At 44.6% G+C, this 18407-nt stretch overlaps 1 protein-coding gene and 1 long non-coding RNA gene across 2 annotated transcripts; one reads left to right on the top strand and one right to left on the bottom strand.

Moving 5' to 3' along the window:
- Window positions 1-9371: 9371 nt before the first annotated feature.
- Window positions 9372-11615, bottom strand: LOC147817737 (uncharacterized). Its single transcript, XR_015436091.1, has 2 exons — window positions 11415-11615; window positions 9372-10481 (listed from the first exon to the last, which is right to left on the bottom strand). It is a non-coding gene; the product is annotated as an uncharacterized LOC147817737 (long non-coding RNA).
- Window positions 11616-13142: 1527 nt separating this feature from the next.
- Window positions 13143-18285, top strand: lgals3b (lectin, galactoside binding soluble 3b). The gene is made up of 7 exons (XM_023430431.2): window positions 13143-13209; window positions 14447-14468; window positions 15439-15532; window positions 15773-15990; window positions 16110-16198; window positions 16846-17014; window positions 17180-18285. The coding sequence occupies exons 2-7, from the start codon at window positions 14463-14465 to the stop codon at window positions 17336-17338; spliced, it is 735 nt and encodes a 244-aa protein (XP_023286199.1). The 5' UTR covers window positions 13143-13209; window positions 14447-14462; the 3' UTR covers window positions 17339-18285.
- The last annotated feature ends 122 nt before the right edge of the window (window positions 18286-18407 follow it).

The raw sequence follows: 18407 nt of genomic DNA, 5'->3' as shown, positions 1-18407 counted from the left end.
TCACAATAGTTTAACAGTTAAAGTGTTGAATAAAACCATTTCAATATCAAGTGTTTGTCATAATGTTACTCTAACCTGGACTATGAGGTGAGTTAAAACATTTCACTCCTTGTGTTTGAACCACAGACATATTCTGTTAATGTTGCCACGGTAACAGCTACACCATCTAATAACAGACACATAGAACTAGTTTGTATTAAACTTTGAACACACTGGATTAAAAGATACAGGCAGAAATCATCAACCATCTTCAGTCTCCTCTACATATGATCTAATGTTTAATATTTCTGTTATCTCTGCACAGTTTAATGAACTGCATTTCCCATCATCCCACAGACCATGTCCATGGACCATGGACAAGTGGAGAGTCTGACGGATGATGGATGTGTGTGTCTCAAACTGTGGAGCTCAAGTGGCCGTCTGCAGCTCGGTGATGTGAAGAAGAAGATTCGGCTCAGCAGTAGGATCCTGGAGGACGCTGTTAACCTCTGACCCCTGTGACCTCCTGATGTTCAAACTCACACAACTTTATTTAGACACCAAACGAGTCTGAGTGTGGAGAGCAGCAGCTGCAAGCAGGAGGAGAAAATAACGACACGCAGCAGACGGCAGGAAATCGATGAGAGACTTCAGCCTCTGCTGCTCTGGACACTGGAGGAGGAGGAGGAGGAGGAAGAGGAATAACAGAGAGGAGACGCAAGAAAAGAACAAGAAGAAGAAGATAGCAGCTGATGTCTAGAGGGTTTTAGGTCAGTGAGGAAGAAGCTGAGATTTCCTGCTCATAATCTGGACTTTGAAGTGTCCTGGCAAAGGATGAAACAGAGGAACAGCAACTTTACAACCTCTGTATCCTTCCACCACATCTGGATCCATCATCTCACATCAAATAGATCCAGTTTTATGGATTCAACTCAACTCGAGTCCAAATCTGGTTTTATAGGTTCAGTCTTTCATTTTCTGATTTCCTCAGCTTTTTATAGCATCATTTCTTTCTTTCTTTCTTTCTTTCTTAGTGTGTGTGTGTGTGTGTGTGTGACTGCTCCACTGTCCCCATCTTGGCAGTGTCTGACTCCGCCCCTAACTCCCAGCTAATCCATCAGTGGTCAAAGAGGAGGGGCCTGTGTGGAGCCGAGACTTCGGTTCATGTCAGTTTGTGGCGAGGATACGTTCCCCCACCTGTCACTCAAAGAGGCCACGCCCTCCGTTATTAATAACATGTATAATACATTTATGATATAATTATTTACAGCAGACGTCATCGGGCAGCAGTGAAAAATATAACGTCTTAATAAACTGTCCAAATAAAAACATGAAAACTAGTTCAGTACTGAACCATGACACCTCTACACCACCGCTGCATTACTCCCCTGTGACACTGTCGTCATGGAAACGTTACAGGATGAGAAGAAGACGGTGCCCCGATAGAAAGAAAGACCAAAGAGAGCATTCTGCCTCAGACACACACACACACACACACACACACACACACACACACACACACACACACACACACACACACACACACACACACACAGACAGACAGACTGCAGGCTAAAGAGCACAGACTCGCCCACGCTGCCGCCTACATGATGCACCAAAGCTTCACTGTACAAACACACACACACATAAACACACAAACATCCATCTCTGCTCGTGTGTGTGTTCGTTATCATGAACCCACTGAACCAACATCAGTTAGAAACCACGTCAGGACTGTGAGGATTTTAAAACGACTGAGGTCACATGAGGTCCCTGCTCGTCCCCGCCCACCTCAGACCGCTCGCCAGCGAGGTAGAGCAGGTCGTCCACACGTCGCAGGGTCGGTGGTTCGATGCCCAGTTCCTCCTGTCCACAGAGGCGTCAGACGGTCCCTACGCTTTCACTTCATAAGTCCGTAAGTGGATGTTGAGTTGTTGTTGCTGTTTCTTGTGACCAGGACTGAACTTTGATGTTTTCATCAAAATTATTTTCATCTAAACTGTGTGTTCTGTATTTTTTTTGGGGGGGGGGTCAGTAAGTGGATTTAGATCCTGGGGCCCCTGATGGATCCAGTTTACAGATCCTACACTGACACGATCAAAACCCTGAGGGTGTTGTTTGTTTCTCAGTCTGATGTTTGTGTTATTTTTACACTGAAGCAACAAAGAATGAGTTTAAATACCATGAGAATCACACACACACACACACACACACACACACACACACACACACACACACACACACATATACCACCACCCGGCTGCAGGCTGCTCTGTCTGACAAAACAAATGAACCTTCCTCCTCTTCTCTTCCAACATGGCCGCCGGGCGAAGCATCGCTCATACACACACCCTCAGTGATGTAGGCTGCACCAACTGCATCCTTTAAACCAAGGTCACACACACACACAGACACACACACACAGACACACGCACAGAGTCAGTTTCCTCCTCCGTCTCCATGACGACAGTAAAAAATGTGTTTGTGTTTCAGCCGAAATATAAAAATGCTTGATATCGTCTCCATCAGCAGACTTCATTTCCTCCTCTGATACACATCTGACTGTGTGTGTGTGTGTGTGTGGGTGTGGGTGTGGGTGTGTGTGGGTGTGTGTGGGTGTGTGTGTGTGGCTGTGTGGGTGTGTGTGTGTGTGGCTGTGTGGGTGTGTGTGGGTGGGACATTTATTCTGGTTCTCATGCTGGTTTCTGACCTGGTTTTGGGATCAGTGTTCGACTCGGCTTCACAGTTAAACCTCGTTGAAAGACACACAATCATAATCTGATCAGTCGTCAATAACAGAAGTGATTCTGGTGATTACTCCCAGTCACATATTTGTGTTTCTTCTGGCCCGACACACATCCTTTCACATCTGGGTCAGTTCTGGCTGTTATGTATGGGCCAAACATGGGCCAAACATGGGTCGTCAAACTGCCGACTCGGCATCAGCCTGATTACCTCGACTCTCGTTCTGCAGCCGCTCAAACTCAATCAATAAAGAATAAATCAATAAGTCAGGTTCATTCATTTGCTGATCCACTGTGTGACCTGCAGGGTCAAAGGTCACAGAGGGCTTAACATTATGACTGCAGAGTCCTTCATCACCACAGTCAGGATTATTGATGAGCTAATGTTTGATTGGTTGTTCCTCCTGAAGACGCAGTTGATGGTTAATGAGTCATATTGATCTTCAGCATCAGGATCATTGATCAGAAATAAGATGAAGAACATGTGAGCGTTTGTTGGTCCAGTCTGGATCAGCTGGTGTTGATCCTGATGTGTGTGATGTGTGAAGACGTTTCTGGTCTTCAGTCATTACTGCGTCCACGTCCTCCAGAAGCTGCTTGTTGTCCTGGACCGCGGCGGCGCCAACAGGTCGATCCTTCGTGGTCAAACCCGTCCTGAGACACCGACACGGAGCCTGAGGGTCACACTGTTAAATGTAAGTGTTGTGTTTCAGCAGTTCAACAGTTCATCTGTTAAAACTCTCTTTGTATCACCAGCTGTTCCCGCTCTTAATGATGTGTCACAAAGTGCGGCTCCTGTCGCCTAGCAACCTTGACAACACGTAACTTTTTCTCACAAGAACTTGAGGTTTAAGTTCACACCTGGTTCACATCCAGAGTCCAGGTCTATATACATACATACATATATATATACAGTATATATACTGTGTATATACAGTATATATATATATATATACATATGATTTAAATTTATAAATATGTAAATAGATAAATATATAAGTAAGTCAATAGATAAAAAAATAAATATACATAATGAATAAATAAATAACTAAATAGACAAATAAATTGCTTTTTATTTTAAAAATGACATTTTCATTGATTTACTCTTTTTCTTCCAAATGCCACATTTATTTCAGCTCTTTTTATTTCCATCTGTTATATTCAAATAAGGAAGTGTGGGATTTCTAACAGTTTCACACACACACACACACACACACACACACACACACACACACACATACACACACATTATTATTATATATTATATATATCATTATCTTATTATTTACTTCATTCACAGTGTAATGACAACGGTCCCAGTCGTCATGGTTACAGTGAGAGTCAGTCGTCTGTTGCTTTATGACCAGGACACTGTGGATCTGTGTTTCAAAACCTTACAAACAGCAAAACTCATGAAAGCCTCTCACGTGCACACAGCAGGGACTCTGGGTCAGGACCGAGACCAGATCCAGCTCAGACCTTCAGCTCCTGGACTCTGATCAGTCGCAGTGGAACCTGCCGGACCGTTTCTCTCAGGCGGAAAAAAAAAACATCGACCTCGTTTCAGAATCCAGGTCGATCTATTTTAGATGGAGGGCGAGGGAGGACCGCTTTAAGGAGGACAGAGGACGCCGCGGGAGGAAGAAAATCCACCTTAAGAAGGTTTTTATTTTCTGGAGACATAACCTGCAGCAGGAGGAGGTCAGAGGTCAGCTGGTGACCTCTTATCTGTGACCTTTGACCCCTGGGAGCAGCCTCAAAGGAAGCAGAGAGTCGACCTGATGACCCAGACTGAATCAAACCAGAGAGCTGGTCTGACTCCAGATCAGCTGATAAACACTTGACAGTTTCCAACATGTCGGTGTCTGAACAGGAAGTAAGAAAACAAAATCCATCAAGAGACTCACAGGAGTCACCTGTCGAGACTCACCTGACCGAGATCAGCATACACACACACACACTCACACATACACACACACACACACACACACACAGAGTCAGGTAAAGGTCGTGTGTTTGCTCGTGTCCCCTCTTCAACCTCTTTCTGATTAATGACACAATTAACCAGCTGACAGCCTGAGTGTGTGTGTGTGTGCGTGTGTGTGTGTGTGTGTGTGTGTGTGTATGTGTGTGTTCTTCATTAGCATCTTAAAGGCGTATTGTCTGAGCTTTAACTGGAGCTTTAATGACCTCATCTTCTTCTTCTTCTTCTTCTGTGGTTTAAAGGCAGCTACTGGAGAATCAGCTCCACCTGCTGCAGAGGGAACAGTGTCACATTCAGGGACACACAGGTACACACAGGTACACACAGGTACACACAGGTACATACACAGGTACACACAGGTACATACACAGGTGCACACAGGTGAAACAAACACATCAGTTCCATGCGGTGCAATAACTATAAAAATAATAATAACTTATTAATAATAATAATAATAATAACTTAAATATCAATTAAATTAACTTAATTTTAATTTGCTTAAATCCAGTTAGGAGTCATCATGAGAAACACATGTATTGAATTTATAGTTATAGACAATATCATCATAAGAACAAAACACTTTATTGATTTTCTCGACTTAACAAATGTATAAAAATGTCAAAAGCGCCAATGAAACTATAAATTTATGTCTGAATATAATTTATTCTGATCTTTTGCTCAGTTCATTATTTCTATTTAATTATTATTTTAATGGCTCAACTTTCTCAACTTTTCATGTTTTCTTATTTCAACATTTCAATCCTGTTTGTTTCTGTGGTTAAAGGAGGATTTATCGTCCAAATGTTAAAGATCAATAAAGTTAGTGAAAAAACATGACGTTTTCCGTGGAGGTCGAGGAGAAGTGGTTAGAAAATGAGATTATTTGACTTTTGGACTGAAGCCCATCACACCTGACAACACACGTCACGTGACCACTCACCTACACTGACAGTCTACTCTGCAGGTGGTCAGTAACACTGTCATTCATCATCATGTTGTATTCACCTCTGGTAGTCCGGGCTGATGACAGCCAATCAGGAGAGACCGTGACTAATCCTCAGTGATGTGGACAGAGGTAGAAACCTGTGAGGACCACAGACACATGACTGACATCATGATAGAGGTGAGACAGATCTGTCTGTCTGCAGCTTCCTCCTCCTCCTCCTCCTCCTCCTCCTCCTGCAGGTCGACTGTCTCCCCAGTGAAGAAATAACCATTAAAAAGAAAAAAACCCTCCACAAACACAAAGAGCCGGGTGGAAATGTAAATCTGTTCTTCTTCTTCTCCTCTCATCAGGCCTCAGGGAGTCTCAGAGGAGGACGGGGTCAGAGGTCAGACGTCACACAGAGGGTCAGGGAGCAGGAGATGAAGCAGCAGACAGGGAGTCAGGCTGAAACATGTTAACACATCAATGACCCCCCCCCCTTCTTCAGGGGTAGTGGACTTAATGTTTAAAGGATTAATCCACCAATAAGAAACGTGTTGCGTCTGCTCAGTGTGTGAATTCAGGATGTCATATATTATAATATTATATTTATATATTATATTCATATTTAACTCTCTTTACTGCAGCGTGTAAATGTTCAGTTCAGAACCGGGTCACAAGTGTTTTCACTGGAAACATGTTTCAGTTTTAGTCGGGAAACATTCGGCAGTTAATTTCAGTTTGTCATTCATTCCTGTGCTCCTCCAATTGTTCTGATCGTTTGTACCTGTGTGCTTCCTGATTGGACCAAAAAGGACCAATCAGAGGCCGGGTAGCAGCGGGCCAATGAGGCGGCTGGAGAGCTCCCGAGGGGACGACCCCCGTGGTCCAGGTTAGGGTTAATGTAAATGTGTATAAGTGAAGTCAGCGAACACCTGAACCACCACTGACTGTCTGTTCTGTTGTGAGTGTTTGAAGCTTCACGTAGAAATAGAACGTCTAGAACATTTACACTCAGTTCCTGCCTGGTTCTTCCTTCCTGTATCCTGCAGCTCATTTTCTCCTGCTGCTAAAATGCTAAGACGCTGAGCTCATTTTTAGTGCGCTAACACACACACACACACACACACACACACACACACACAGTAAAAGGTTTGATTTTACAGCCGCTTTCTGCTGCCAATAAAACATCGACCTGCAGACATTTAACTACAGGACACACTGTCACTGTGTGTGTGTGTGTGTGTGTGTGTGTGTGTTCATAGAGAACATGATGTTTCAGAGCTGGACTGTTTATCTGGATGATGTAAATTGAGGCGTTTCTCTCTCTCTCTCTCTCTCTCTCTCTCTCACTGGTCCTTATGCTCTCTCGTCCCCTCAGATTTCACCACAGTGTTGAATTCTCCATATAATTAATTAACTGTCTCCTTCACTCTCTTTCAATGTGACGCCAAAGCACCATTACAATCATTCAATGGAATTAAATTGTCAAAGAAAAAAATATCAATACGATACAATATAATTATTAATAGAATAAATTGAAAATGAAATAAAGGAAAAAAGCAATTATACACTACACAATACTGTGAATATCTACTGTTGTTTGTATGCCTCTCTCTCTCTCTCTCTCTCTCTCTCTCTCTCTCTCTCGCAGTCTCTCGCCCCTCCGCTCCATCACAGTAATGGATCTCTGTATGATTCACTGTCTCTGCAGCAGCGGCTCCGTCTCTTTATTGACGCCTCACGTTGATTTACACAAACACATAAACATTGTGAGGTCGGCCGGTAAAACGTCTTTCATTATCCCAGTGACGCGACTGCTCCCGGTTCACAGTTGAAGAACATGGTTCGGTTCTATGTGCTGATGCGGTTCTTACTGTAGAACGTGATAAATGTACTGTAGCTGCAGCTGTCTCATCACTGTCCTGCTCTGTCCGGCTGTAAGTCTGTAGAACCCGCTGAATGACTGATAGAACCTTGTTGATCGGTACCAGAATCTTATTAACGATCCTTACAAATGACCGCTAGAACCTTATCACCGACTCCTAGAACTGTCAGCTTGAATGGTCTTATTGACTCTTAGAACCTTCTCAATGACCTTATAACATCTTAAATGTGCTATAACATTCTTAACGACAATTAGAGCCTTGTATAGAGTCTGAGGAATATTCCCAACAACCCCAGTCCTCAACTCAATAAATGAGCCCTAGAACCTTCTTAATTAGCCTTAGAACCCTGTTGCCAATCCATAAAACCTTCTCTATCGCCCCTAGAACCTTCTTGGTGACCCCTAGGACCTTATTAATGACACCAAGATGATCGATGACCCCCAGAACATTTTGATGATCCCTAGAAAGTTCCCAATGGCCTTTAGAACTGTTAATTGATCCCCAATATTTTCAAACTACCCTAGAACCTTCTTTAAGTCCCCTCGAACTTTCTTAATGACTATGAAAACCTTCTTGTTGGCCCCGGGACCTTATCCATGATTCCTTAAACCTACTTACAAACTTCCAGAACCTTCTCAGTGACTAATCTTCAGTGATGATGATCCAGTCCTGGTTTTAGCCTCAACAAGGTATTTTTGTAGCCGTGTATCCTCAATACTGCAGCTCAGAGGCCTCATGTGTACGCTGCCCCAACACACACACACACACACACACACACACACACCTCGGGGGGAGGTAATCTCAGAGGTCACAGTGGAGTCATCACTAACATCCAGGATCACAACATAATTCACATCAACACTGACACAAACACAGTGTTTACTGCTGCAGGCTGCAAACACAATCTATACACAGCTGTGTGTGTGTGTGTGTGTGTGTGTGTGGGGGGGGGGTGGAGACAGAAACACTGCAGGGTTACATCTACACCACACACAGTGAACACTCATTCATAAAACACATGAATTCATCTGCACGGTCAAGACATTACAGATATAACCAACACATGAATAACATAGATATATTACATCAGCTGACTGTGTTATACCTTCCATTGCTGCAGTTATATATCACTCTGGGTCTGCAGCATGAAGACCCCCCCCCCCCCCCCCCCCAGAGAGGGGGGTCTCTGGGTGACTGAAAACTGAATTATAATTGAGACTCGCCCTCGTCCCCTCAGGTGAAAACAGCTTTAATTAAACGTGTTGTGGTCAGAGACACTGTGTGTGTGTGTGTGTGTGTGTGTGTGTGTGTGTGTGTGTGTGTGTGTGTGTGTGTGTGTATGTTAATCCTGCCTGCTGTATTAAACACTCAGGTCTCTCAGACAGATTTAATTGTCACTGCAGGCACAGATGCAGTCAGAGAGAAACCTCATTGTTATCCTGAAAACACACACACACACACACACACACACACACACACACACACAGTTATTGCTCTTTTAAATCTCTCAAGTATCAATTTCTCAATTCACTGAGTTTAATTGGTGTGAAACTGATAAAACATTAAAACTAAACTAAACTAGTACCTGCTTTAAAAACTAATTCAAACTGACTGAAACTGAAAACAAAAAGTAAATTAAATAAAAATAAAAACTACAATAAGTCCATCACTGTACGCCCAGTACAGCACCACAGATTCATGCTAACAGGCTAACATGCTCCATGCTAACGTGCTAACGTGTTAGCTTGAGCTCCAGCTGATGAGCGTGGAGCTCCTGGTCTCTCTGTCAGGAGGAGGACTGGACTCTGTTTTTACTGTTTGAGGTTTCTACTGTGACATCTGCTAAAGTCATCTCTCACACACACACACACACACACACACACACACACACACACACACACACACACACACACACACAAACACACACAGTGACCTCAGCTGTCGGGCTGCTGGTGATTTAATAAAGTCATTTAATGAAAAACCGTTCATGAGCTGGAGATTTACGGTGGGAAGATCCTGCTGCCTGATTACCCAGAATGCACCAGGACGCGAGCTAAACGGAGATGAAAGAGGAGCTGAAAATATCTGCTAATGTGATAAAAACATGTGATGGAGGAGGACGCACTGGAACTACACACACATGAACTTCAACATGAACTCAGGTCCAGTCGAGTCCAGGTCTGTGAACCGGCTCCTGGTGTTCAAACTTCATCCCAAAGCTGCAGAATAAAAACAAAGATCCATAAAATGATGATGATGATGATGATGATGATGACGATACTCTCATGTCATCACGTCTTTTCATCTTTCTGAACTTTAACCTCAGATCAGACTGTGTTGAGTAAATCTACGGGAGCCTGCCTGGGCCAAACCTTTGACATCAACAGCATCGTCGCAGCGCAGTGTTCTGAGGAACGGATTTCTTCTTCTTTTCTTCTTGGTGAAATCGTTCAGTTTCCATCGTTGATCAAGTCTTTCCCAGTTCCCAGAGGCCGAGGAATCGGACTGGGAGGTTTGGTCCCAGCATTCCTCAGAGTCAGTGAGTGTTGGAGGAGGCGGCTGCAGGTTGAGGGGATAAGATCAGCGAGTGTTCAGCTCTTTGTTGTGAGGTATTCAGCGATGGATGATCTCCACCTTCACTTTCCTCTCCGTCAGTGTGATGACAGCGTTATCTCTCCGCTCAGACTCTGTGTATCTGCGGCTCATCTCTGGCGTTCTGCAGGTCTCTGCTTCGACGCGTTGACGTGTCTGAACAGCTCGCCGTGATGCTGCAGCGTCACAGGGTCACATGACTGACCTCGCTGATCCAGACTCTCCGCACGTCCTCGGTTCCTCCTGCTGCTGACGGGTCAGGTGACCGAGGCCGGAGCGACTGGAGTTCCTCTGAAGATAACTCCTCTACCTGAGTGTACAGCCGGCTGATTGGCTGACTGAGCTCCTGTCAGGAGGCAGGTTACGACCTGAAAGACAAAACACATGAGGGTACTGTTTCCAGTGTAAACATGTAAACAGACTGTAAACATGTAAACAAGACTGTAAACATGTAAACAGACTGTAAATGAATAAACTTGACTGGAACCAAGTGAAATGGTCCAGAGGAAGATCAGTGGGTTGTTTCTGTGTCAGAGATAATGAGAAGCAAAAGATTTGATAACACTTCAACCAACACACACACACACACCCACCCACACACACACCCACACACACACACACACACACACAGAGCAGCACTCTATAGCCCCCCCACCCCCTCGGCGTCTGTTTAGGGTCTCTGATCTCTTGTTGAACTGGTTTTGTGTCGAGGTCAGCAGCTCAGCTGGGATTATCCCAGTCTGCAGGCAGCTCACACACACACACACACACACACACACACACACACACACTCTGAGTTCAGACTGAGGAGGGATCAGACTCAGGTCGGTTCAGACGGACCAAAACCAAAAAAAACAGCTGGGATTAGTTAATTAGTTGATTAGTTGATTAGTTGATTAGTCGATCAGAGAATCATCAGTCAAATATTCTGATAATCGCTTCATAGTTTCAGTTTTTTCGTGACAGGAAACTGAATCTTTGGGTTTTGATCTGAAAACGACGAAACGATTGATCGAGAAAAGAATGAGCTGATGATGCAACATGTCTGTCGATCAGGGAATCCTCTCAACGCAACTTTATTTAAACATCATGTAGAGACAAAGTCACAGAGGCAGGTCAAAGTGCTGATGTGGATCTTTAACAGCGTCTCATATACACAGACACACAGTCACTTTACACACAGACTGAATGATTTCTGCTCTGTGTGTGTGTGTGTGTGTGTGTGTGTGTGTGTGTGTGTGTGTGTGTGTGTGTGTGTGTGTGTGTGTGTATGCAGGTTCTCTTGTTTCTTGTGTTCATACTTTGTTCAGCTGAAAGACGACGTCCTGCATGTGAAGGAAAAAAGAATCACATGACAGGAAGTCAGAAAAAATGAAGCTACATGAACCTGGAGCCTTAAAAAAAAAGGTTATTTAAGGGGAAACAGACAGCGGACGATGAAATGAGTCTGGACTCACCACACCACCCTTTGCTCTTTTAATGTGAAAACCAGAACAGGAAGTGTGACATTACACTGAGAGATGTCTGTCTGTCTGCAGCTCCACAGCACCGCCTGCTGTCAGCCAGGTGTGTGTCCGCCCTGCAGCTGCTGTGATGATCCTCTGCCGCCCCCTGCTGCTTCACCACACACACACACACACACACACACACACACACACACACACACACACACTCCGTCAGACAGACTCAAAAGCGCCACACAAACGAGTAAGTGGGCCTTGAGTCCAGGTGTTTCACTCACCTTCAAGAACCTGCAGGAACCAGTTCTACTGTGACTTCCTGTTTCACTGGGACCAGATGGACTGTAACACACAGGCTGGAGAGGAGGAGAGAGAAGCAGGAGGAGGACAAAGAGGAGGAGGAGGAGGAGGAGGAGGGAAAGAGATTAAAGGAGAGAGAAGGAGGACGAAGAGGAGGAGATGAGGAGGAGAGGGAGGGGGAGAGGAGGAGGATGGGAGGAGAGAGGAAGATGAAAAGAGAAGAAAGGAGAGAGGAGGAGGAGGAGGAGGAGGTTTACCTGTGTAAACAAACAAAATCAGGACCATTAATATATTAATAATCTATTAATAATCCTGTAACTAAAAATAATCTAGTTTCACGTCTCTGTATTTCTCTGGGTCAGAGTTCGGGTTAGTTCCTGTTTCCCTCAGCTGAACCACGTGTCGCAACCAAATTTTAACAAACACAAACACTGTGACGTCACACATACGTTCCCGTTTCCATGACAACGACAGAACAACAAAAGGCAGAAACTCTGTGAACGTTTGTGTGTACGGTGGCCCCGAAGGTCAAAACACGGCAGCTTCACTAAACACGCGCCAACAGCCGATCCCCGGTGGAGCTCGCACCATGAAGGCGCCGTCCTGACCGCAGCGGTCACGGGTTCGAGTCCAGCTCAACCAAAACAATAAGTTTAAAGTGCGTCCCAGCCGGGTTCATCACTCTTAAGTGTCCCCTGGAAACACTTCCTTCGTGTTGTGAGTATTTACAGCTCATGTGTTTCTCTTCTGTCCGTTTACATGTGTTTTTCTTCATTTTAGTTAAGAATTTACACAATTTATTTTATTTAGGTTAATCATTTGCACATTAAAATGCAGTAATTATCCCCACTCCCCACCCCCTCCACACACACACACACACTAACACACACTAACACACACACACACCCTGACAGAGTTACATTAAATAAACATTAAAGATAAGAAATGCTGCTACAACATCGACATAAATCTATATGACAGTTATTTCTTTGTGTCGAAGGTGGGTCTGAATCCTGGATCCTAATCTGCAGTTTGGTTTCCATGGCAACGTGCACTAGCAAACCAATCAATCATCCATCAATAATCCAGTTTGATCTCAAGAGTCTGTGACTGAGAGAAAAGAATCTGTTTGACTTAAAAATAAAGTTTACATGGCAACGGTCCCAAATATACACCCACACACACAGAGTGGCACACTCATACAGTGTGTGTGTGTGTGTGTGTGTGTGTGTGTGGGTGTGGTCTGGTCATGTGAGCAGGGCGAGGCTGGAGGACTTAAACAGGCTCCTGTTCCTCGCAGACTCAGTGTGTGTCTGCGGCTCTCAGGTGAACTCAGGTAAGTCCACGTCTGTGTCGGGGCTGAACTCTCTGGGCTCAGCTCCGTCCTCTCTCTCTCTCTCTCTGTCCTCTGAGCTTCTCTTCATCCTCATTCCACTGAGTCAGAGACTGAGGTAAAAGCAGGAAAGGAAACAGGAAATGAATCTGAAACTGTGGCGTTGTTTTGATCCAGTTTGTTCTGTTGCTGTAAAGAGAGAAAAGATGTGTAGAAATTGTAATAACTTCATATATGTCAAGCTTGTTTTATGTATGAATACTTATATTATAGACATATGTCACATAAATATATATTAATCCTACAGCCTGTCGGTAAATGTTGATATTATATACAGTAGGGTCCAGGATTGTGAAGATAAACAAAAACAATCATGAGAAATGAATAAGACAAACATTCTGTACGGGGAGTTTAATGCAGCGAGTCTGTCTGTGGACGGTAGACAAACACTGATCGTGTGTTTCCTGCTGGAGGCTGCTGGTGTGTGTGTGCGTGAGAAAGTTTCCTCCGCCCACCGCCAACACAAGCCACAGGAGCACACACACACACACACACACACACACACACACACACACACACACACACACACACACACACACGCACACACTGAGCTTAACTCTGTGAGTAATGTCCTTTTAAAACATGTGATCAAGTAACAGAATTTGAGGTAATGGATCATAATCCTGCCTGTGATTTACAGTGAATTAGGCCCGAAATACATCAAATTAAATGTAGGTTCAGAGGAAGAAACACGAGAGGAACAGCTGGATAACTTATTAATTATACACAGTGTAAACACAGACACAGTGGAGTAAAGTCGTGATGCGAATAGTTCTAGAGACTAAACCTAACCAAGTTTTCATCCTCTGCTGCTTTGCACTTGTACGACACGATGCTGGTGATCGACTCTGTGTTTGATTAAAGCTCTGAGTGCAGGACTTTTGATGATGATGAGTATCTTACAGTGTTGTAGTTTTACTTTTACTCCAGTGACCGGTCTGAGTTAAAGAAGGAGCCGAGTTTAGTTTATGAGTTTTAATCAAACAGGATTCAGGTTTTCGTGAGAAGCAGAAACATGAGCCTGGTGCTTCCTCTCTCTTCCTCTGTGGTTGTGGTGAAAGCTCCTCAGGTTGACTGTCCTGTTTTTTTCCTCTTCGTGTCAGGACCCGACACCCACCACACCCACAGACTTTGTCGTCTTCTGCGTCTGTTTTAACCCTTTTCTCTCCGTCTGTTTCAGATCGCAGCCGAGCAGGATGGATGTAAGTCTGTGTTTCTAAAGTTCCTCTGATTCATTTCCTGTATTAGTTACTGTGTGTCTCTATTAAGTCTCTTTCTATTTAAAGACAAGACTGTGGCTAAACACAAGCACACAGCTTTCACTGTGTTTCTTTCCACCGGTTTTTAATCACATTTGAAAAATTTCCTTGAAAAAAACAAAACTGAAAAATCCCAAAAATGTGCTCAGAGGTCGATAGAAAGAGTAGAAACAGAATGATTCTCCAGTCGCTGCCATTAAACCACCACAGAAGAAGAGGAAACTTCACTACTGAGTGATGTGGACAAGGCTGGATCACCAACGGGGCAAAGCACACACCTGCCCAGGTTTGGCTGAAATGCATTATGGGCCCAACAATAATTTGTTGCCCTGAAGCCCTGGATGATGTTACCTTCACTACAGCAACACTGTGCAGGTGTGTGTGTGTGTGTGTGTGTGTGTGTGTGTGTGTGTGTGTGTGTGTGTGTGGAGGTGGTGGTAGGGGGGATTATGAAAGTCAACAGAGTAGCATTCATCTGTAAAACCAACACCCTCATACTGAACATTCCTGATGAGTCTCTCAACCTCTGAACACACCCTCAGTCTACACACACGCCCTGAAACACATCCCCTGTGTGCTGCGCTGCGTTCAGGGTCTGCTCGGACAGAGCTACAGCAGCTTTTGCACTGTCTGTTTTTTCAGGCACAGATTGTATCATTTTAGCTGAGACACGTGCAGAGCGTTCATCAGTCACCGGACTGTGTGATGTGAGCATGACGTCAGAACCATCAGAACCATCAGAACCATCAGAACCATCAGAACCACTCAGAGTCTGGACCTGTGCGGACACTTCACTGACTCTGTATCTGCACAGAGAGGCGGGAGGTTTCAGCAGCATCTAGTGGACGTTAGAGGAACTGCACTCACACGTTTTAATGTTCCTTCACTTTTTTTTCTCTTCTTGTGTCTGCAGCTCTCAGACGCTCTTGGTGATTGGCCCTCTGGTGGCAACCAATCCGCAGGTGGCGGCCCTTGGCCTGGACAACCCAACAATCCCACCTGGCCAGGTACGCCCACCAACATCCTCACCACCACAGCTCCTATGATGATGCCATCTTTTAACTTATTCTAGCTGATGGAGTTAAGAGGTTTTCATAGGTAAAAATGTTCGAACCAAACCAACATGAATGTGTGGAAAACTTACCTGAGAAAGAAATGTGCATGTTGAAGCCCCTCTGTTACCGTAGCAACAGAAACAGTGAAATACAGAATAGAGCAAGACAGGTAAAGACAGGATGTCACCTCAGGTCAGCCGCCTGCTGCCAACCCCACCTGGCCCGGAGGTCCGTCTGGAGGTGGAGGCGTGTGGCCTGGAGGAAACCCCAGCCAGCCCACCTGGCCCTCCCCCTCCCCACAACCTGCAGTACCTGGAGGATGGCCCAGTCCCTCACCTGGACCTGGACCTGGACCTGGACCTGGACCTGGACCTGGACCCACCCATCCCACTGCCCCACAACAGAATCTGGTGAGTCAGAGAGACAGTAACAGACACAGTTACAGACACAGTAACAGACACAGTAACAGACACAGTAACAGACACAGTTACAGACACAGTAACAGACAGATGTGGTTTCTGGTTGACAGACGGTGCCGCACCAACAGAATCTGCCCAGTGGAGTTTATGACAAACTGCTGATCACCATCGCTGGAACCATCAAACCCAACGCTGACAAGTCAGTGTCAACACTTTAACATCAGGAGTGGATGATGGATGATGGATGATGGATGATGGATGATGGATGATGGATGATGGATGATGGATTGATGATTGATGGATGATGGATGATGGATGATGGATGATGGATGATGGATGATGGATGATTGATTGATGATTGATGGATGATGGATGATGGATGGAAATATTTCTGTTGTCCTTTTCTGTCACACATGGGGAATGATGGTTGAACTATTGTTCTTATTATCAGTTATGTTTTATTGTTGCTCACCTGGTAAGGATGTTAAAATATGGAGAAAGGTTTGTAGTTACATTGATCCAGTGATCAGTATGTTCAGTAAGAAACAATGAAAGTTGAAGGGAACAGTTTAAAATTAAAACATAAGGGATAAAAGTGAAAGATAAAACCTTAGAGACTCTCAAAATTCAAAGAAAACACGTGGGTTTTAAGTTTAGTCTTAAAAATGTTGATGGAGGGGCGACAATTAAAAGAGGTAAACTGTTCCAACGTTTTGGGGCAGCCACTGACTCTACCGCAGCGTTCGGCACCAGCTGTAGTCGACACAAGATGGACTCGCCACAGTATAATCCAGTGAAAGTGTCTTGTGGGTTCAGAGGTCAGTGACGGTCTCTGTCGTTTTTCAGGATCACAGTGGATATGTCCACCGCGAACGACCTGGCCTTCCACTTCAACCCTCGCTTCAATGAGAGCGGCAGGAAGGTGATCGTCAGGAACAGCTGCATCGGCAAGAAGTGGGGCAAAGAGGAGCGAGACCTGCAGAACTTCCCCTTCGTCCAGGGGCAGCCGTTCGAGGTCAAATATTGATTTTATATCAATAAATGCTCAGATTTTATTTTTATCACTAACCTTTTCAATATACGGTCCTAGTTCGGTCTGTCTTCACCAAGGCGCAGAATTTAAGGGTCAGTCCGTGAACATTTGTCACGTCAATAACAGTTTGTGGTTCTGTTGCTGCAGATGAAGATCCTGTGCACCAGCAGAGAGTTTAAGGTGGCCGTCAACAACTCTCACCTGCTGGAGTTCAAACACCGGATCACCGACCTGAGATCCATCAACAAACTGAACATCTACTATGACCTCAACCTTACCAAGGTCCACATGGAGTCCTTACACTGAGACACGCCACCAGATCCACCACAGATATAAGGGGGGGGCATCTGTTCATAACTATCTGTTAAATAATCTGTCAATTCATTCATAAGAAATCCACCACAATATTAATACTGTGTCCATCATAGAACAGCTGGAGATCCAACAAAGATCTACTTTAGATCAATCAGAAATCTTATGCGGATCTGCTGGAGATCCACCAGTAATCTACTGGGTATCACATAGAGATCTACTGGGGATCATACAGAGATCTACTGGAGATCCACTAGAGTTATACTGGGGATCATACAGAGATCTACTGGAGATCCACCAGAGATCTACTGGGGATCATACATAGATCTACTGGAGATCCACTAGAGGTCTACTGGGGATCATACAGAGATCTACTGGAGATCCACCAGAGATCTACTGGGGATCATACATAGATCTACTGGAGATCCACTAGAGGTCTACTGGGGATCATACAGAGATCTACTGAAGATCCACCAGAGATCTACTGAGGATCGCATGGGGATCTACTGGAGATCCACTAGATGTCTACTGGGGATCAAACCTAGATCTACTGGAGATCCACCATAGATCTACTGGGGATCATACAGAGATCCACTAGAGGTCCACTGGGGATCAAACTGAGATCTACTGGAGATCCACCAGAGATCTACTGGGGATCGCACGGAGATCTATTGGACCATCACTTTACCCTCCGGGTAAATGATTGAAGATGATTACAGCAGATTCACAGTAGATCTTCAGTCAATCCAAAATATGTTTGGACAGCACTTTAGATGATTCTTGGCTAAGTCAGAATAAAATGTTTATACATTAAACATCCACAGAAGGTTCTGAGGGGATCCTCGATGGATCCTCAGTGGATCCATCCTCAGGAGATCCCCTTTTACTAGTTGTCTTGTGTTTGTACTCAAGTGACTCATAAATAAAGGTTTCATCTTCAACCTGTTGCAGTTTGTGTGTGTTTGTTTGTATCTGTAAACCAGGACAAGGCCAAACCTTGACCCCTGACCTCTGACCCCTGAAGTTTACTTATATTATCCATGCTGTGAAAGGGATATTTTAT

The sequence above is a fragment of the Seriola lalandi genome, unplaced genomic scaffold, assembly GCF_002814215.2.
Source record: "Seriola lalandi dorsalis isolate HSWRI2012SDOR001 ecotype SW California unplaced genomic scaffold, Sedor1 jcf7180002054902, whole genome shotgun sequence".
NCBI classification, from domain to species: Eukaryota; Metazoa; Chordata; class Actinopteri; order Carangiformes; family Carangidae; genus Seriola; species Seriola lalandi.
The sequence above is the reverse complement of the archived record's forward strand: the minus strand, read 5'-3'. Positions and strand labels throughout refer to the sequence as shown.